The sequence below is a fragment of the Phaethon aethereus genome, assembly GCF_964289735.1.
Source record: "Phaethon aethereus genome assembly, chromosome: 2".
NCBI classification, from domain to species: Eukaryota; Metazoa; Chordata; class Aves; order Phaethontiformes; family Phaethontidae; genus Phaethon; species Phaethon aethereus.
In genome coordinates this window covers 171,519,955-171,540,083 of record NC_138582.1, presented here as the reverse complement: position 1 = coordinate 171,540,083, position 20,129 = coordinate 171,519,955, and the positions used below count along the sequence as shown (strand labels likewise).

Sequence of the window (20,129 nt, the reverse complement as noted above, 5' to 3'; positions counted from 1 at the left end):
CTGAAATGTTATCCCTGGACTGCTGAGAGTCTGGAGTCCAGGGACTGGGCTGAAAACAAGTGAGTTAAAGTTACTAATTGTCCACTAAACAAGTGACACATGTCAGGAAGCACCCACTTGTGTGTAATGCTTTGAGAAAGGAAGTGTTGACCCTGTGGCTGTTTAAAAGAAGCCTCTTCAGGAAGCAGCAACTAGGCAGAGGGGAGCAGAGCTTGAGAAGCAGCTTGTTTCTGCAGTTAAATCATGGAGGTCCTGGGGCTCGGTGCTGCTGAACCCTGCAAGAGGATTCCTGAAGACTGGGGTCCTCACCTGGAGCTCTAAAATGACCAGGAAGCCTGGAATATGATTTTCATGTTGCATAGCCTTAAAGTTGTGTTGCACTTACTTGACCACGTTGTTACAGATCTTCTGCATTCGTTCAATTTTTCGAATCCCATGAAAACAGACTGTTTAGATGCTCGTTAAACATTCCCCTTCAGAAACTATTTTTGCTCATATTCAGTGTCTCTTAAGGCGGAGAGCGCTGTTGAGAGTCTGACGTGTTGTAACATTGCAAGGACACGATTCATTCCTTTTAGTAATAAGAGTCTGGATATAGCATCTGTCACCTTGTCAATGGTGTTGAGCCTCGTGGAAAAAAAAAACACAGAAGCAGCAGCACTGGCTGAGTCAGGCAAGAGCCCGTTTTGGTTCAGGGCACAGACAGTTGTGACAAATTTCGTTAAACAGACGGTTTTACGTGCATGTTTCTGCTTAAGTTTTGTTCGGATGCTTTTTTGTTGGTTAGAATTTTCTCTTCTTTTTTTTTTTTTAAATTAAAATTGTTGAAGAAATGCCAGGGGTTACTCTACTGGGGGTAGAGAAAAGACGAGCAGGGTTGAAGCAGGAGGAGAAACTGCCTCTGCCGTCCCCCAGACCCCCCGTTTCCAAGGCAAGTCCGCGGGCAGCCGGACTCGGGGCTTCGCCGCGGCGCCGTTTCCCCGTGCGTTTGCCGGGGGAACGCGCCTCACCGCCCCGCTCGCCCGCCCCGGCCCCGCAGCGGCGGGAAGGGCCTCGGGCCCGGCCCGGCTCGGGCGGCCGCTCCGCGTTGCTATGACAACGAGAAGGCGCGTGCTCGTAATCCCGCCTTCCCGGGAGGTCACGCTTGCCTTTTCCAATCAGCGTCTTGTTTCTTCGTGTTGCTGGCCAATGGGAATGAAAGTGTCTGCCCGAGCATCGTGGAGGCCGCGCCGCACGTGCCCGTGGTGATTGGCTGCCCTGGGGGCAGCGCGCGCGCCAATAGAGGGGCGGGGCAAGCAGCGGCCGACCAATGGCGAGGGGAAGTGGTCCGCCTCACCCGAGGGCTGGCTGCGCGTGCGGCCGGCGCCCCGCCCGATTGGCTGCTGCCCGGGCGAGGGGCGGGGCGTGGCGGCGGGGAAAGCGATGGCGGCGCGGAGGGGGCGGTGAGCGCTCCGCGGGGCTCGGGGCCTCTCGCCAGTGCCCTGGGGAGGCAGGGGTGTCCCCGGGGTGCGGGGTCCCCGAGGGGAGGCCCGCATCTCCCTTCGGCACCGGTACAGTGGGGTGGTGAAGTGGGGGGTACCGGCCGCCTCGCGGGGCCGGGGCCGGGGCCGCGGGAGAGGCCTGTGACCAGGCGGTGCCCCGGTCGCTGGAACGGACTTTGCAGGCCACCGGGGTCCGTCGTGCGGGCGTGGGGCCGTGCCCTGCCTCCCCCCTACACACAGACTGCTCGGGGGGCTGCGTGGGCGCGTTCCCTCGGGGCCGTGGCCTGGGCCTGCCCCGCAGCACCGGGAGGGGAGCGCTGGTACGTGCTTCTTCCCACGGCTGTGCAGGTGTGGGGACAAAGTGCAGACTCTGAGGGGAGGGCAGCAGGGCTGCTGCTGCTCTCCGTGCCTCAGGAGAAGTGAGGGGTGCCCTGTTTTCCTCCAGTGTCAGCATAACAGAACTCAGATGTCAGCCCTCGGGGAAATAACGACCTTCTCCTGCCCCACTGGTCACTGGGGCATGGGAATGGGTAGTGAGGGGGGCCCACAGCAGGGCTGCAAGCTGGCAGCATGCCCTGGTGCAGAGATGCCTGATTTCTTCCTACCTTCGATACCAGAATGGGTCATGAACCTACATGTTCCCAGAAACAAAGTGTGATCGTGAGAGTATTTGCTAGCGTCAGAGCTGGGTCATGTTTGTTTCCAGAAGGTTCCCTGCATGCTCTGCAGAGCCCTTTCTCTTCCTGAGTTCTCTTTGCAGGTACATGCCCTGACAATTCCTATCATCATCCTTTTCTAACAGTGCCTCTGTGGTTTTCTCCTCTTTTCAATGTGCTTGTCTGAAGATCTCCTCTCCGACTGACGTCCCCAAGGCTCGCCTCCTCCAGCACGCAGCTGGTGTGATGGGGAAGCCCTTGTTCAGGCCTCACATATAAACCCAAGTCTTCATCTTTTTGGAGGGCGCTTTGCTGTCACCCTTTTGTTGCTGCATTCTGAATAACTGTTTAATAAGCTTTGTTGTGGAGCGTGGGAAGACTCCTCATGGATATGCAAATTAATGGAGTGCACATATATATATGTACGTAGCAGAAGTTACCTTTTACATAAATCTGCATAGTAATGGTCCATTAAGCTGATTTTAAAGACTTTTGCCTTCCAGATTGTACGCTGCCGCTTTGAAGCGGGGAAGCTGCGTGCTGTGAAAGGGGACCTGGCTCCTCCTCTCCGTGTGCTGCAGACATCGGCTGTGGTGAGGCCCATGCCTCTGGCAATGAAGTTCAGCGCCGTGTTTCGCTTCTTCGTGACCTCAGCTCTTTCTGTCATTCAAAAACATATTTTTTCTTCAGGAGTTTAGGTCCATGTAATCTTAAAGTTGATTAGAAACTCTTTAAACCTTCCTCCTGGCGTGTGATTTTTGGATTTGTTCCTGTTTCTCATTTCATGATGGTTTATTGCTCGGCGCTGAACTGTCAAAATGCCACCAGCGGGGTGTACAAGAACAGTACCGTTACTTTCTATGGCTTTCCTTTACAAAATAAACCTCTCTTGAAGCAGTGGATTCACAACATGGGCCGGGACATGGGCACGCCTTCGAAGCATCAGCGACTGTGTTCGAAGCATTTTGAGGACAGTTCTTTTGAAATTGACCCCTTAAAAATTAGAAAAAACAGACGTCTGCTGAAAGAAGCTGTTCCCAAAAAATTCATTTTGGGTGAAGATGGAAACTGGCTCGTTGGTACACCTCGAAGTTTCTGTGTTGGGATAAGTAATAAAACTCGAAAACGAATCCGGAATCCTGAGCACTCGAGGGTAATTAAGATGTTTGCTATTGTCTTTTCTTCCCTTAAATTAAAGGAGGACTTACATGTAAAGCACTGCAGGGAAGCAGCAGTAGGTGAAACATCCGATGTGGCAGTAAAAAGTTGCCAGCGATGCAGCAGGTTTTGTTTTTCTCCCTGGTATTGCAGAGTGTGGAGGTGGTACTGGGAGGTCAGTGACTGGGGAAATGAAAGGCATCTTGGTGCTCTTTGCGCTCACGTTCCAATTTTGTGCCTAAATCTGCTCTTTGTTGGAAATGCAATCCCTGTTCATGCTGTAAAATGGATTCACTCCCTGCAGACCTGTATTTGTCAACAACAGTCCTCATTCTTGGAAAAATTTCCTTTAGAGTCACTGATGTGGTTTTTCGGTGGCACAGTGCCCGTGGTGTGGGTGTTTGGGGCTGAGACAAAGGCTTAACTTCTGCTCAGCATTCTCCCCTGTGTATTTAATGTGGACTGCAATCCCATCTAGTGACAAATTAAAGAAACTTAATTATTTCCCTTGGCAGCAGATTTGTACAATTGAGTTTATACATGGCGCAAGCTGCAAAACACCTGAACCAGTGAGATGTGCATTAGGTTGAAAGGCAAATTAAAACATACTCAGAGGCAAGCACGTACAAACATGGTACTCAGTAGACATAAAGTACAGAGTATGTAAACAGTATGTACATATACATTGCAAAAAATGCAGTATTCATCTCTCAGTATTCGTAGGGCTTAATTTTTTGATTGTGTTAACCTTTATTATTAGGGAAGAACTCTCACAGCCAGATCTGACAGACTGTGGCTCAGGTCTTATTTACACCTCTGGAGTATTTTCTCTTTTTCAGTGAAAGGAAGAGACAAATTCCTTGATCGGGCTGGGTATTGATAGCGACCACGATTTGTTTTACCACTTTAATTTTTGACCCAGTTGTTCTAGAAAGTCATTGTTTCAGTTGAGTCACGTTCTTTTTAAGTAATTTTACTCATTCTGAGCTGTGTGCAGAAATAAGAAGATTCATATATAAATTCCTTAATTAGCATGCTGGTTATACGGAACATGGACATTGGCTGGTGACCGCATGTTTAATACTGTTTGAAAAAGTGCTTTCAAGGATGCGCGACTCTCCAGTGGCATTGACTATTGAACGCTTTGGTTTAGGTCCCTGCGACATTTGATAATGCTGCTGCGCGTGAGGGGAAGGACTTGGAAGACTGGCAGAAAGAACTTTACAAGAAAGTGATAAAGGAGAATTATGAATCTTTAACCACGTTGGGTAGAGGTTAGTTTTCCCCTTCTTGCTGAAGGCTAACAGATCCGTGCTATTTCTGGCCTGGCTCTTGTCTAACAGTCACTCCTCAAATCCTTTGGTGTCTAGTGATTTAATCTTTAGGTACTTCTGAATCTTTGTGAGAGACGATAAGCGCTGCAATCTTTTCTTTAAAGACTGAAGGACAGTCACTTCTCTAACGCCTCCGCGACTGCTGCCCGCCTGTGCTCTTGATGTCAGGTACTCGATCTGTGTGTGTGGGCAACACCTTGTCTGCGCTGTACAATCAGAGAGAGTGAAAGGGTCCCCCCGGTAGAGGGGGGGTCTCTGACCGTGCCCCTGGTCGTGCACGTGCTAACTCTGAAACAAGGAACAAAGGAGAGTGCACAAGGTGTAGGTACATGGGCTAAGGAGCTGCAGTGACATACGGTGTCACGAATCTGTGGATTTGTTAATTGTAGTTCAGTTTGACAGTGGCCCGGGTTGCCCAGAGAGGTGGTGGATGCCCCATCCCTGGGAACACCCCAGGTCAGGCTGGACGGGGCTCTGAACAACCTGCTCTGGTTGGGGATGTCCCTGCTCATGGCAGGGGTTGGGCTAGGTGGGCCTTACAGGTCCCTTCCCCCCAAACCCTCCTGTGATTCTACTTGCAAGTATATTCATAATCACCAAATCCTGATGTATGTCGGGTTTTGTGATTCACTGAAGAGTATTGAACTATTTTAATGCAGAAATAATTAAATAACGTAAATGATGGTCTAGTAAATGAAATGTTAGTGGTTGGTTTTAAGTGTCCAACTATACGTTTGTTTGAAGTCGTTTGTTGTTTTTTTTTTTAATTTGAAGGTGTGAATTTCCCATGGCTCCTCAGATTTCAGGTGATTCCTTGGATTAATAGAAGAACATGCTGTAATTAGGGACTAAATTAGGGGCTGTAATTAGGGGCTAGTGTCCTCTGGACTGGAGAAACAGAAGTGCTGTGAACCCCAGGAGCCTCAGTTGTCACATACTCTAGTTTGTGCTTTGTGACACGCTTCAGTTCTGTTTAAGAAACGCTGATTTAGCCTAACCTCATTCTGTTGCTACTTCTGCACTTCCAAATTTGAAATTACATGAAATAATGAGACAATGTAACTCCACTTTTTTTTCATTCTTCACATACCTTCTATTTTTTACGGTAGAAAAGCTTGAGTCTGGAGACAGCTGCTGCTTTTTTTTTTTTTTTTCCTGTACAACTCTGATCTGTTAAAAAAGTATGTGCTGTGCATTGCATGAGGAGGGATTAGCTGGGGGAAAATAAGTTCGTGTATCAGAAAGGCAGTTAGGACTGAATTATAACATACAGCACCAGGCAGCTGAATTACATTTTTATTGCTGTAATCAGTTTGAGACCTTCCGCTTCTGAGCACTGGGCTTTTCAGCCTGTTTGGATATAATTTGTGGAATATTTAAAAAATTATAAAACAAATATTGCTGGCTTGCTTCCCCAGCCACCCTCTTAGCTGCCAGAGCAGCTGCATTTGCTGTTACCTCCTCGTTGGACCTTTCCCCGGCGTGAGAGAGGTGCTTTTAGACAATGGGTTATACAGGTATTTGCTAGAAAACAGCGTCACAAACTCTTTTCTTACAGTTTTAGGAACAACTAGAAAAATGTTGCGTTTTGGGAAAGCAAAAGGCAGTATTTGTCATGTAAATGAACAAAAATTAGTCATGCTACCAAAAAAAGGCATAAGTAAACTACAGGGCTCAGAGATGTAAAGTGAACGGGCTGACACTGGTCTCAGTGCAACTCACCCTTTGTCTACCTCAGTACAATTAAAGTAGGTTAGGAAATGCCTTTGTAATGGTGGGAAAAAATCAGAGGAAGATAATAACCGTCATTTCCATATTCTGTTCCTTGTGCAGACTCTCCTGTTCCCAAAACCAATATCCAGCCAAGAGAAGCGCTGCATGTCAAGGATCAGCAGGATTTTGAGGAAAGGGAGATTCCCGCAAGCCTTAGCACAGGTGTGTGGTGGCCTGAGACGTGTCAAAAATTAAATTGGCAACACGTTGAACCTGCTCGGGCTTGTAGGATTAAAGGGAGGGGGGGTTCTAGTGCATCCCTGCTTTTTTACCCAAAGCTGTTTTTCTGTGTATGGATGTAGCCACGGTGAATCAGGGATTGTTGTTCCTTGGGGATTTATGTTAGATCACGTCACGTAAAGGGAACGTTTGGAATCTCTCCGTTCCAGGCTGCGGTGGTGCTGCGATCAGATCCGAGTTGCGGAGTCACGCAAAGAGTGCAGAAGGTACGGAACTGCACGGATCGTTCTCGGGAGGATCCCGAGACCTGACTTACCAAATTTCGGCCAAAGGGGTAACATCTGAGAGTTGTCAGAATTCAGCAACAGATCAGGCAAATCCGACAGGAAGCAGAAGAGGTGACGGCTCTCTTGAGGAAGGGGAACCTAATGAATTCAGAGAGATCCTTTTGTATCAGCAAACCCACATAGGAGAAAGACTGTATCTGTGTACAGAATGTCAGAAGACTTTTAAATTGAAAATCGGACTTCTAAAACATAAGCATATTCACACCAAAAAGAATCGGGTGTCATCGTACATATGCACGGACTGCGGTAGGAGCTTTGGTCGCCATGCAGAGCTGATTCGCCACCAGAGAACTCACACGGGGGAGAGGCCTTACAAGTGTACGGAATGTGAAAAAAGTTTTATGGAAAAACCGAGACTCACTAATCACTTGCGCACTCATAACGTATGCATGTAATCGGTGTGCCAAAAGCTTTCCTGGGGTAGGTTTTCCATTCAGTTACCAAAAAATCCCTCTCTGTCCAGAGGTGATGGCTTATAGTCATATACTGATGATAGGGGAAGCTTTAGGATAAGACAGTTTTACTAAATTGAATCGAGTTCAAGCATGAAAGGCATCTGGTTGGTGCCAGCCTAATAGTCGTTGATTAGCACCTGATTTTAATTAGCATCTAGATGATTCGTACCTGGGAGAAGGCGTTGTATAGAGCAGTGCTGACTCTACCAAAAGCATTATTAAAGAAAACTTCTGGCGCACCAAACAGCACGTGCTGGAGAATGTCCGTATTAGTACAGAAAAATGCCAGAATTTTTTCAGGTATGAGGAGACTGAGAAGATGTCACGATCAGAACAGGACTGTCCGCAGAGCTATAAGCAGGAAATGGAGCTTCTAAGGGTGTAAGTTAAGGTGAATGGTTGGGTTTGATGTAAAAATAGCAAGCAAAAAAAAAAATAGTTAGTTCAGCAGTTACAGTCACAGGGCAGCAGCGCTGGCAGTGAAAGCAGTGTTGTGTGGAAATAGCGGCCGGAATCGGTTGCTTCAAACGTCGGTTTACTGGGGGCGAGATGCCAATTGGATTTCTGAGGTTCTGGAACAGAGCAAGGATATATTCTTAATGTACGTGCAGTGTACGGGTGGCGTTACTCTATAGGCTAAAAAGAAAGCAGTGGCTTCAGCTGCAGGGACAAGATCAGCAGAGAGGAGGGGAGTCTGCAGGGGCTGTGTTTGTAGATCACGCATCTTCTCTCCGCGGGCCGGGGATATTCAGCATTTTTGCTCGTTCCAGTTGAGTGCAGAGAGTGAAAAAGTCGCGTTGCCTCCCGTTCAGGCACCTGCTTTGCAGTCAGCCCGTGAGTGCAGTCGATATCCTCAGCTGCCCGTGAGGAGCAGTAGAGCAAGAAACGGTGCCGTGGTGGAGTTCGATAAGTTCTGAAGGGGGTTGGGGGAATACACGTGGCCCAAGGGATCCCTGCCCATCCCACATACAGTAATGTCCAGAAACCTCTCTTATCGCTGGCTTCTCAGTATTTCCTTCTCGTATGGGGCAATTGCTTTTCTTCTGTTCTCCTCCCACGCAGCTTAATGCCTTTGTGGTCACAAGTATGCTGTGTGCTCCTGAATGAGGATTCCTGGGAGCAAGGCGATTCCTTGTGGAGCAAATCCTGTAAAACACCATCCTACCAAAACTGCGGTTCCGTCTGCGAAACAGTTGAACTCTTGGAATAGCAGGGCTGAATCTGGCGTGTGGTTGTAGCAGGTCGTTCAGGAGCTGCTGAAAGTAAATCCTGGATGAAAGACCTCACAGAGCTAAGGGGCATCCGACCAGGCAGAGACGGTCGCTTAAATCTGAGATTTTGTGTGTGCTGAAATACAAAAAATCACCGTGTTTAGAGATTGAAGTGGAGACGAGATCAAATGGAGTTAGAGACGGAAAGCCGCGCAGGCAGCGTGGCTGTCTGAAACCACGACAGTGTGTAGCGTTTCACTTGCTCAAAAGGCTGAGTGAATCTTAAACAACAAAATGAAGCAAAAATGTTGGAAGAGGTTCGGTAATAAAACTAGTGTCTGCCACGTGAGAAGCGTCGAAAGATCAGCTCCTCGGGTTAGCAGTGGCCACGGTGAGGGTGAACAGCCAGAGGAGTCGTGATGGCTGCAAAGCGTGTTCCCTGCTCTTCTTTGAACAGTAGAAGTTCAGATGTGCCGGGGAAATCCAGAGTCAGACCGTATTGAAATGACTTGTGTCCTGAGGAAAGAGCGACAAGAACCGGGAAGAGACCCTGTACCTACGATTTGGTGAAAACTTTTGTGCGAGTTTTCTTTCTCCTGCAAGCAGAAGGGCTCTGGTCTGGCCGGTGGATTTCTCCCGACATCCCGTCCCTCTGACCTGAGGCTCGGAGCACACGCGGAGAGAAACATAACTTCTTACAGCTGCACCGGCTCGGTGAGGTGTTCGCTGCTTAGGAGATAAAAAGTGCAGAGACGTCGATGCAGAGATCCAGCTTAAAAAAAGATAAATTTTCTTGGTTTTGTTTCTGACATAGACCCTCCTTCCCGTTCCACTGACACTGATAGGAATTTTGCCTTGATTGAGCCTAGCTTAGCCCAGAATCATTAAGCAAATGATTTAAGTGTGAGAGTAATTGTGCCCTCCACATGTTGCTGTTACACTGTTATAAACTTCAAAAATAGTCATTTCTGAAGCTGTATTTAAACATTGTGTTTCCAGTCTCCATGGAAAAGTAGCGCTATAAAACTTTAAAGGTTTATGCCCGGTGCTAAGGGGTGTGAAATGTTAATGCACAGATGCTACTCAGATGGGGTGTTTCTGTTCCTTTGAAAGGAAACAGAAAAAGGTACCCCGTTTTTAAAGAAAAAACACCCTTTTAAAGAAAGTACCCCTTTTTCAAGAAAACCTGAGAGGTACGACGCCGTCCCGCGCGTCCACTTTTACTGGACAGGGCATCTCTTCAGGTATCTTGTGCTCAGATGCAGCGTTGTCCTCCTCGTCACCATACCTAAATAACCCGCACATGAAGGTGCTGCTTATGTTAAAAAAAAAAAAAAAAAAAAAAAAAAGAGTAGCATAAGGTAAGCATCCAAAAACGCAGCGAGATAAACGGTTATTCCAGCCCAACGCTTCGGCGAAGGGAGAACAGAACAGACTTGACTGAAGTGGGGTAAAAATTGGGTAATCCTTCAGCGCGGAATCGGCTGGGGTGCTTGGGACGTTGGGGTTCCTCGTCCGAGTCTTTTCACAAGAACAAGCACGGGAATCGCAAGACTCTCTCAATTCCTCCCTGGGAAACCTTGTTTTAATTCTCGTGTAACAGTGAGAGTAAGAGTTTTTCATAGACGATGTTATTAAATAAAAAACCGAAGCTGCGAATCAGAATGCCCTGAGAAATAACATTCGTGCATTGGGAAGTACCAGGAACTGCATAAACTCTCGGCTTTGTGCAGTCAGAGGAAAAAAAAAAAAGTCAGATCTTCAGCTTTAAAGAGATTTATTTATTTAAAAAAAACTTGAGGTCCGTGCTTAATCTTAATGTAAAGCTTGCCCCGCTATGTAACACCGTGTCAGGAGAAGCAGTGACAGAAAGACATTCGAGACGAAGAGATTTTTACTTTTAAGAGTCCTTCCTTTCTCTACAGGGTAGAAACAAGGTCAGGATGTAGCATGTGAGGCTTCTCTGCCCTTTCTGTTTCAGTTACGCTTTATGGATCGCCGTCTGAAGCGTCCTCTGCCCTTCTGTTCTCTTCAGGCTGCAAACGGGGAGAGGCCTGGCGGTTCACGATTAACGCTGGTACAAGATAATGTTGATAAAAGAAATTTTTAAAAGTTTCTCTGTACTTGTCTCCCTACTTACCCCTTCAGATGAAGGGTCTCATCTTGCCTGCTCGGTTGGCGCCGCGTGGGCTGCGGGTGCTGCCGTGATGCAAATGAACGCTAAACGCCAGAAGCTGAGGGCTTGTACAAGCACTTTCTGGGGAGAAATAGTCGTCCCTTCTCATGTGGCTTTTCAGTGAAAGCAGTTAAAAAAAGAGGTCCTTTCCCAGAACGCTCCGTCTGCTTTTGTGTGGGTTTGGCCGTATCTTCTTTATTGTGCGTATTTTCTATCCTATCCCACCGGGAGTGGATCCGGGCCGTGCCCACGCCTTGCATACCCCAGGCGCTTCCCGTTGCCCCAGTTCGGAGGCAGAACGGGAAACGGTTTCGCGGAGGGAGCCCAGGAGACGTCAAGTGAAACCGGTAAGCGGCGGGCTCGAAGCGGGAAGGCGGTGGTTCTCTACGCAGCGGTTCGTTACGCGGGTGGTGCTGCGGGCGCAGGGACTTCACGCTGGCTCAGAATTGGCTGGATAAATGCCAGAAGGGGCAGGGAAAAAAAAAAAAAAAAAAGATAAGAAACTCTTAAGTACAGAGATGCCGCTTCTGGCGCAGGATGCCCCGGAGCTGCAGAGTGACGGAGCGGCTTCGACACGGGTCCTGCGGCCTCGCCGCGGTCGTGCGCTCTCCCGGGGCGATGCCTCGGCTGCTCCTGGGACAGGTCTGAGCCCGGCTGGGTCTTGGCTCTGACCTGCCGCCGCTCGGCCCGCGGAGTTGGGCCCTTCTGGGACCTCGCAGGTGCTCACGGAGGCACAGCGGGGAGAGGACGCGGGGAGCGCGGCAAAGCCGCTGCGTCGGCCCGTGCTTTTAATTCCCTGCTGCCTCGAAGAGAGGGTCTTCACCAAATGCTGTCCCGGTGATCGAAGCTTCCCCCGGGAGGGCTTGACTTTCCCAGGGAAATACTACCTGCGTGGTAAGAGACGTTCGAGAAATCTTGGGGATAAAACAAGCAAACCCTGCCTGAGCTGGCAGCAGCTGAATCCATGGCCGAGAAAAAGAAACCCGCAGGTCCCAGCAGATATTTTACGTTTGTTCCCAGTGCCCCCAGCACCGGAACTCCCGGCCGGCTCCGAGCGCAGGGAGTCTCCGACCCGGGTGAGCCATCGTGGGCAGCGCTGCCCGCTGCTGCCCGGCTCTGGATCTAACCTGCGGCTTTATACGGCGCAGGAGCCACCGCAACCTCAGATCTCACCTAAACCATGAGCCAGCCAGGGGTCTCGTGGGCGAAGAGGCTAAAACGAGGGGCTCGCTGCCCCGGGCGCGGGATGCCGGGTGCCCCGGCCCCCCTGCGCTGTGTGCGGGGGCCAGGGAGCCTCTCGGGTGCCGCGGCCTCGCCTGGCGGGCGTCCTTAAAGACGGCGGGGGAACTCGGAGGAGACGCAAGGGAAGCCCCGGCGCGGCGGGATGCGCGTGGCCGTTGGCGCCGTGGGGGATCGGGGCGCGGCGCTGACTTTGCAGAGCCACCGGACACAGGCGCGCTGGGAGCGGGGAGAGATGGCAGCAGCCCCCAGCGACGCGACGCAGCGGGTTCCCGCTCTCGCCCGGCACCAAAGGGGCTTGGTTTTGTACCCTGGTCTCTGAGGGTCACCGACGCCGAACGGCCCAGAGCGGGTTCTGTGGAGACGGGGGTTCCAGTGGGTTTGGTTTTATTTTGCTGCATACAGCCAAAGAGCCTTGGTCTGGCAGCTGCCGGGTGACCGAAACCGCCGCCGGTGACCTCGTGCGTCCCCGTCGTCTCCTGGACGTCAAGGCGCCAGTTTTGCATCCGTGCGTCGCTGGCCCCGGTGTGCGCCTGCTCCCCACGAGCAAGGACCCGCTGCCCGCAGCTGCTGAGGAGGTGGGAGAGCGGCCGGTCCCCGTCCCCACCCGGCAGGGACAGCCGTGCCCTTCGGCAGGAGCCGCTGGGTGCGAGGGGATGGCAGGGAGCAGAAAAAAACAGTAACCTGCCATTATTTGCTGGTTTCCCAAAGAAACGGGGCTTCTGTGCCTGCGCCGTGTCTGTCTGCCGGTCCCCGTCGCCGAACGCTGCCCGCCGGAGCCCTCCTGGTCCCCGGCGGCTGCGCCCGCGGCGCTGCCGGCCGAGGTGCGGGCGAGGGGGTGCAGCCGCATCCTGGCGCCTTCGGGAGCGGGGTGCCCAGGGCCGTGCCGGGCGGGCGGCAGCTCTGCCTGCCAACAGGCGGGGGTTGTTTTTATTTTGCCAGAGACCGTCATTTCCCACCCCCTCCCCTTGATTGCACAGGCAGAACGAGCCCCCCTAAAGCTGCTTTCAGCCGTTCCCTTTGGGGTCCCTGCCCCACCTCCCCAGCTTTGGGAGCTCCCTGGCCCCCGTGGGGCGTCACCAGCTGCCCAACCGCTCACCCCTTGGGCTGAGCCTGTCCCCTCGGTCCCAGGGGACACCCTGGTCCCCCAGCCTGGGGCAGAGCCGGAGAGCCCTCATCCCGCCCCGGGCACCGGTGGGTGCCGGCTGCCCCGGCTCGGCCCTGGGGACTGGGACGGCGGCGGCTGCGGGAGCCCCCGGGGCACTGGGCCACGGGCACAAGGGTTTTAGGGGGCTTTGGGTGTCCCAACTGGGGGACGCAGCGCTGGAGGGGACGCGGGAGCGATCGCATCCTCAAGCGAAATGGCTGCTCGGGCTCCTGTGACGCCTGCTCAGCCCGTTAACCCTCCTTGTCCCGCTGCCCTCTCTGCCCGCAGGCTGGGGCCGTCCCGGTCCGCGTCCGGCAGAGGGGAGCCCCCGCCGTGGCCCACCCCTACGGACCCTGGGGCATGGAGGTGCTGGACGAGCTTTTCCCAGGAGGTTTCCATGAAGGCAAGAGCGTAACACTTTTCCCTGGTCTCCCACCGGCACCAGCCCCCGGCACTGTTAGTCTGAAGGGTCCCGGGCTTGGGGCGAGTGCGTAGGGGGGTCCCCAAACCCAGCACATCCCCACACAGGGGTGTCTCATGTGTCTCTGGCCAGGACAGGGGTCCTGGTGAGGGTGGCTGGGTGCTCCCCTCCCCACACCAGGCGCTCGCCCCACGGCCCTGGGCTCACGGCCCTCCCCAGGCCCCCGGGTGTTTGCTGGCGGGAGGAGGGTGGCGGTGGGGGAGACACCCCCTTTTCCAGCCCCGACCTGCCGCCTGCGGGGCTCTGACCCCGGGGTGCTGGCGGGGATGCGGTGCCCGGCTGAGCGGGGCAGCCCGGGGGCGTTGGGCTCAGGGCACCCAGTGGGCTCGGTGCTGGTGCCGGTGCTGGAGCGGGGGCCGCTGCTGGTGCCAGGGCCGGGGCTCGGTGCCGGTACGGGTGGGGGTGCCGGTGCCGCTGTCGATGCCAGGGTCGGTGCCAACACCGGGGCCAGGGCCCGCGCCAGGGCTTGGTGCCGGTGCCGACGCTGGTACCGGTGCTGGGGCGCGGTGGCGGTGGCGGTGCCGGTGGCGGGGCGGCGGGGGCTGCCGGTGCCGGTAGGCGGCAGTGCTCCGCGCTCGGCGCCGCTCCCCCCCGCCCGCCGCCGCGAAGCCCGGAGGAGGCGGATGCAATTCCCCGGCTGCCCCTGGCTCCTCGGCGGGGCGGCGGGGCCCGGCCCGCAGCGCGCAGGCACCGACAGCGGCTCCGGCCCCGGCCCCGGTACCGGCCCCGGCCCCGGCGCGGCGGCGGGCGGCAGCGCGGCCCCGCTCCGCTCCGCGCTCTCCCCGCCGCGGCCCGGCCCCAGCCGCCGGGGCCCGGCCCAGCACCGCGGGGCCATGGCCGAGTGGGCGCCCGCCCAGGTAAGCGCGGCCCGGCCCGGCCCGGGGCACGAGCTCCGGCACCGGAGGCGGAGCCGCCGCGCCCGCGCCGCCGGCCGCTCCCCGCCGCCGCCCCGGGCCGGCCCGTGCGCCCCGGCCGGGACCCTCCGCGGTGCCCTCTGCCCACGCCCCGCCCCCGGGCACCCCCAGCCCGGGGAGCCCCGGCGACCCCCCGCCGCCCTCCAGCCGCGGGCAGCCCCCGGGGGACCCGAGCCCGGGCTGGGCTGGGCACCGCTGACCCGGGATGCCGCCGTGCCCCCGGGACGCCCCGGTGCCCCCGGGATGCTCGGTGCGGGCTCCAGCCCCGGGATGCCCTCGGCACCTCCGAGCCGGGGTGCCCGCCTGTCCCCAGGGTGTCCCCGGGTACCCCGGGTCCAGGCTGCTCCCTGCCCGCCCGGGTCCGTCCTCCTCCCGTGGGGGGTCCCGGCAAGGGTGCTGGGCAGGGGGTCGCTGCCCCACGGGTCCAGAGGCTGGCGCTGGCCAGTGTCCCACAGGGACGGGCGCTGACCCCGCAGCCGCCGTGGCTGCGCTGCAGTCCCTGCCCGACCCGTCGGGCCAAGCGGGATGCATCCTGCCCGGCGTGCCCTCCGCAGCTGCCCCTCACCGGCCCCTCAGGCCTGCGGCAGCTGTCTGCCCCGTCCCCTTGCGGAGCTCTGACCGGGCCGCAGCAGCTCCTTCCTTGCCTGGGCAGCACCAACTGCTCCAGGGGCCAAATCCTGCCTGGCCGAGTCGTTACCGTGGGGTGGGCATGGCAGCGGCTGTGGGGCTGGACCCCAAAGGTGCCCGGGTGGGTGGGGCGAGGGCAGCGCTGCCGGCTGCGGGCAGGTGGGTGGTGATGGGCATCACACATGGGGGTCCCCGGTGGGGTGCTGGGGGTGGTGGCCGAAAGCCCCTGAATTTGGGGGAGCGGCGCCTGCCGTGGTGCCAGGGCTCTGGGCACGACCCGGGGCACGGTGACCGTGGGCCCCCTCCCACCCGCACCCTCCCCACGGCCCAGGTGCAGGAGTGGAACGTGGAGGCCCCCCACCTGATGCCGCTGCAGCCGCCGCTGCTGCCGGAGCGGGCGCACGTGCGGGAGGCGCAGCTCCACTCCGCCGAGGCCTCGCTCTGGACCGTGGTGGCCACGGTGCAGGCGATGGAGAGGAAGATCGACCTCCTCGCCACCCGCCTGCTCAGCCTGGAGGGCCGGTCCGGCACGGCCGAGAAGAAACTCCTGGACTGCGAGAAGACGGCCATGGAGTTCGGGAATCAGCTGGAGAGCAAGTGGGCCGTGCTGGGCACCCTCATCCAGGAGTACGGGCTGCTCCAGCGGCGCCTGGAGAACGTGGAGAACCTGCTGAAGAACAGGAACTTCTGGGTGCTGCGGCTGCCCCCCGGCCCCCGGGGCGAGGTCCCCAAGGTAATGGCTCCCCGTGGGGGCTGCGGGCAGGGCAGGGGGGACCCTCAGCTCCCCCGGGGAGCCGGCGCCGCTGAGCTGCCGGGGGCTTGTCCCTGCAGGTGCCGGTGACGTTTGTTGACATTGCCGTCTACTTCTCGGCAGAGGAGTGGAAGAATTTGGAGGAGTGGCAGAAAGAGCTGTACAATAACCTGGTGAAGGAGAACTATGAGTCTTTGATCTCCCTGGGTAAACATCCCTTTTCGCCCCTTTCCCGGCAGGCCGGGCTGATGGCTGCGTCTCCCTGGAGGGTCCCGGCCGTGGGTCCCCTGGTCCCCCGTGGGCGGTCGGTGGCGGCACACGCCATGGTCCCGGGGCCTCCCGTTTCGGAGGGAACTCCCACACCTTGTGCTGACCATGTGGGCACGGGCTGCCATGCCGTGCCGTGCCGGTGCCGCCTGGTCCCGGGGAGATGGAATGGGCTCTCATTCCCCAAAAGCATCTACGCTATGGACGCAGCCTCCGGCACGGAGGTCCTGCGAAATTTAGGCTGGTTCTCCACCGGGAGAGACGCCAGGGCCTGGCACCCCGTGCGTGTCCCACGCGTCCCCCCACCTCTCGGTGACAGGGAGGGGCGGGCGCAGCCCCGCCGCCGGTGCCAGCCGCGCTGTCTCCCCGTGCAGACGGTGCCCTCTCCAGAAGTGAGGCGCAGCCCCGCAGCGAGCGCGGGGAGGGACCCTGCGTCCCCGAGCAGAGGGAGCTGGAGCAGAGGGAGCTGCCGCCGGACGCCTGTGCGGGTGAGGCACCGGCCGGGAGCCAGGGCAGCGCCGGGTCCCCCGTCCCTGCTGCCTCCCACCTCGTGTGTCCCCCACCCCGCTGCTCACCCCAGGGACATCCCTGCTCCTTCCCCGGTGGCCCCGGCCCTGGCACGAGCGGTTTTGAAGCCGGAGCCGGGCTCTGCTCTCTGCTGCATGACCGGGGGCCACCGCCAGTGACCCCGGAAAATCCCCCGTGACAGATGTGCCGGGGGTCTGGGGCAGCCGCCGCTGGGAGATCCACGTGTGTGTCCCCACCACCACATCGTGTCAGGCTCTCACCCGTCCCCAAGGGCTGTGCTGCTGTCACACCTCCCCAGGGGCTGTCCCATGGTTACCTGTCCCCATGGGCTGTCCTGCGGTCACCTGTCCCCACACCTCCCCCAGGGGCGTTCGATGCCCTGTGATTGCTGTGGGACGGGGACGCCCCGCATGGCCCCAGCCCAGGGCTCCCACACCCCGAGGCGCGTTGGCCAGAGGTCGCGCCGCGCAGCCGCAGCCCGGCGCCGGCCAAGTCTCTCCTTGTGAACAGAGTCGCTGATCTCCACCTCCGACATCCTGTCCCGGATCAAGCAGGAGGTGGCCTTCGTGGGGGAGCAGCAGTTCGCGGAGGAGCGGGCCATGCCGGCCGACCCCTGCGCAGGTGAGCCCGGGCTGTGCCGCACACCCCCCGTCTGCCCGGCGCCGGCAGCACCCGCTGCCTTTTGCAGCCGTTGCCTCCCCCAGCCCGCCCGGCGCAGGATGCGGCCCCGCTCGGCTGAGTCCCCCTCCCCGCCCTTCCCTGCAGGCGCGGATGCCCTGATCACGGCGCACGACTTCTTGTCGTGGATCAAGCAGGAGGAAGAGCCCTGTGTCCGCGAGCCCTGGGAGCTGCCGGAGAGGGAGATGCTGACGGGTCCCGGCCCCGGTGAGCGATGCTGAGCCCGACCTCGCGGGGCTGGGATGGGGCTGGGGGGGAGCACCCACCCAGGCTGGGCAGCGGCTGCCCCCAGCGGGCTCGGGGACAGCCCCCGTCCCCCAGCAAGCGCTGACCGGAGCCTTTCCCTCCCCTGCAGCCGGTGAGGGGCTGCTGGTGAAGACGGAGGAGCGGTGCCCCCACGCCGAGCCCCCCGAGGAGGTGGGCTTGCCAGGTGGCTCCGGGGAGCTGCTCTTCCCCGGCGTGGGCTTCGGGAGCTCCGAAGGACAGGCAGTGGTGACAACGGCCGCGGTGGCTCTGCCGGCACAGCACAGACTGGGCAAAGCCCCAGGCTCAGAGCCAGGGCTGGGGGCCGAGGCGGCGGGGGTCCCCACCGCGACGCCGGGACCCGCCGAGGAGCGGCCGCACGGCTGCGCCGAGTGCGGGAAGAGCTTCAGCGGGAAGAAGAGCTTGCGGATCCACCAGCGGAGCCACGCGGCCGAGCGCCCCTACCCCTGCGCCGAGTGCGGCAAGAGCTTCAACTGCCACTCGGGGCTGGTGCGGCACCAGATGATCCACCGCGGCGAGCGGCCCTACAAGTGCGCCGAGTGCGGCAAGTGCTACAGCCGCAAGGAGCACCTGCAGAACCACCAGCGGCTGCACACGGGCGAGCGGCCCTTCGCCTGCGCCGCCTGCGGCAAGAGCTTCATCCGCAAGCAGAACCTGCTCAAGCACCAGCGCATCCACACCGGCGAGCGGCCCTACCAGTGCCCGGCCTGCGGCCGCAGCTTCCGCTACAAGGAGTCCCTCAAGGATCACCAGCGGGTCCACGGGGCCGAGGCGGGACCCCCCCCGCTGCCCCCGCCGGGCATCATGCCCCCCGGGGACTAGGGGCTGCCCCCCCACGGACTGACACCCCCCGGGATGGGGGCAGGCGCCGGCCACGCAGCTTCCTACCAAATACAGGTGCCCGGCCGGGGCGGGGGGCTCGGGGAGCCCCGGAGGGGACATGCACCCACAGGTGTCCCCCCCCGGGGCCGGCCCCCGCCACGGACAGACGCTCTTCAGCTCCCACCGCTCCCCCCACCAGACAATCTTGCTGCACCAGATGAGGAGCAGCCCCTCGCCGCGTCCCCCCGCCGCCGTCCCCCCGCCTGCCGCTCTGCTCCCCGGCCCCCGCTGCTTATTTTTACTGCCCTCGCCCCGCGCCGTCCCGCTCTGTACAGTGCTTGGGGTGTAGTTTTGTACGGACGATGTGATACGGAATAAAGTCGTGCTGGGCTGCAGCGCCTTCGCCCCCCAGGGTCCCCCACCTCCCCCACACTCCTGCCCCATCCCCGTGGTCCTGTGCCCCGGGAGGGCAGCGGCAGCGCCTGCACGGTCAGGGATGGGGAACGGGGGGAAATCGGGGCGCGGCCGCGGGCATGGGGCAGCGGGAATGGCAGAGCCGAGGGGCGCAGGCGGCTGCCAGCCGTTCCGGTGGCCTTGAGCCGTCAGGGCTGCGCAGAGACCCCCGGAGCGGGGAGCGGCTGCACCCATGGGTGAAACCCTGCAGGGAGAGGGAAGGGGCAACGATGCTCCAGGGCGTGCGTGCATGAGTGGGCACACGCGTGTGCAGACCAGCCGTGGATGTGCAAGGGCTGCCAGGAGGTGGCCGAGCTCCCTGCGGTGCTGCGGGTCCCGGGTCTCCCTGGGCTGCTGCAGCCCCCGGCACAGCAGGGACCCTCCCCGGTCCAGCCCTTCCTAGCCGCTCTGATTCCCAACATTTCTCAGTTTTCCTGCCTTTCCTTGAGACTCGTGGGCAGCAGCAGGTTGTGGCCAAGCCCTCCCGGGGGCACGGAGCCAGCGCTCACCTCCCTGTGCCCCCACGCCGCTCGGCAAATCATTTCACCCACTAATAAAACACAGCGCACGCCCTGCTCGCATCGGCAGCAGCAGGCAGCACCAGCGGCAGCAGGCAGCACCGGCGGCAGCAGGCAGCACCGGCAGCGCTCCTACACCTCCTGCCTTCGTTTAGACCCGCTGAACCCTCCCGGCTCCTGCCCGCGCTCACCGGCGCGCTCCCAGGTCCCTCCTACTCTCCCTTTGGGTCTGTAAGTTATTTACACACAGTTTTAGCCGCGGCCCTGGAAAGCCGTGCCCCTTCCCCGGGCAGCCCAGGCTCCGGCCACCCCAGGGCCCCTGCGCTGGGTGTCACCGTCCCCTCGAGGGACACGGTCACCCTGGGAGGCCCCGAGCCGAGCTGGTGACCCAGCAAGTGCCGCAGCTCATGCTGCTTTGCCCGGCAGCTGCTGCCCCACGGCTGGCACGGGCGCTGCTGCCCCACGGCTGGCACGGGCGCTGCTGCCCCACGGCTGGCACCGGCACTGCTGCCCCGCTGCCCCCTCCCCGGGCGGCTGCAAAGGAGCTGCCGCCGAGCAGGGCCGTGGCCGTGGGTCCCCGCGTGCGGCGGTCGGGGGGCATCAGCCCGGTGTGGGCTTTTTTAGCTGTGCTGTCGCCCTGACGTGGGCTGCAGCCGGAGGAGGAGGCAG

The 20,129-nt window shown here is 58.5% G+C and overlaps 1 protein-coding gene across 1 annotated transcript; it reads left to right on the top strand.

Moving 5' to 3' along the window:
• Positions 1-14,261: 14,261 nt before the first annotated feature.
• LOC309403022 (zinc finger protein 783-like) lies at positions 14,262-19,432 on the top strand (the record flags this gene model as incomplete). Its single annotated transcript, XM_081997012.1, has 7 exons — positions 14,262-14,495; positions 15,511-15,912; positions 16,011-16,137; positions 16,572-16,685; positions 17,236-17,346; positions 17,491-17,610; positions 17,759-19,432. 7 exons carry the CDS (start codon positions 14,262-14,264, stop codon positions 18,487-18,489), a joined length of 1,839 nt encoding a protein of 612 aa, XP_081853138.1. The 3' UTR covers positions 18,490-19,432.
• Positions 19,433-20,129: the final 697 nt, after the last annotated feature.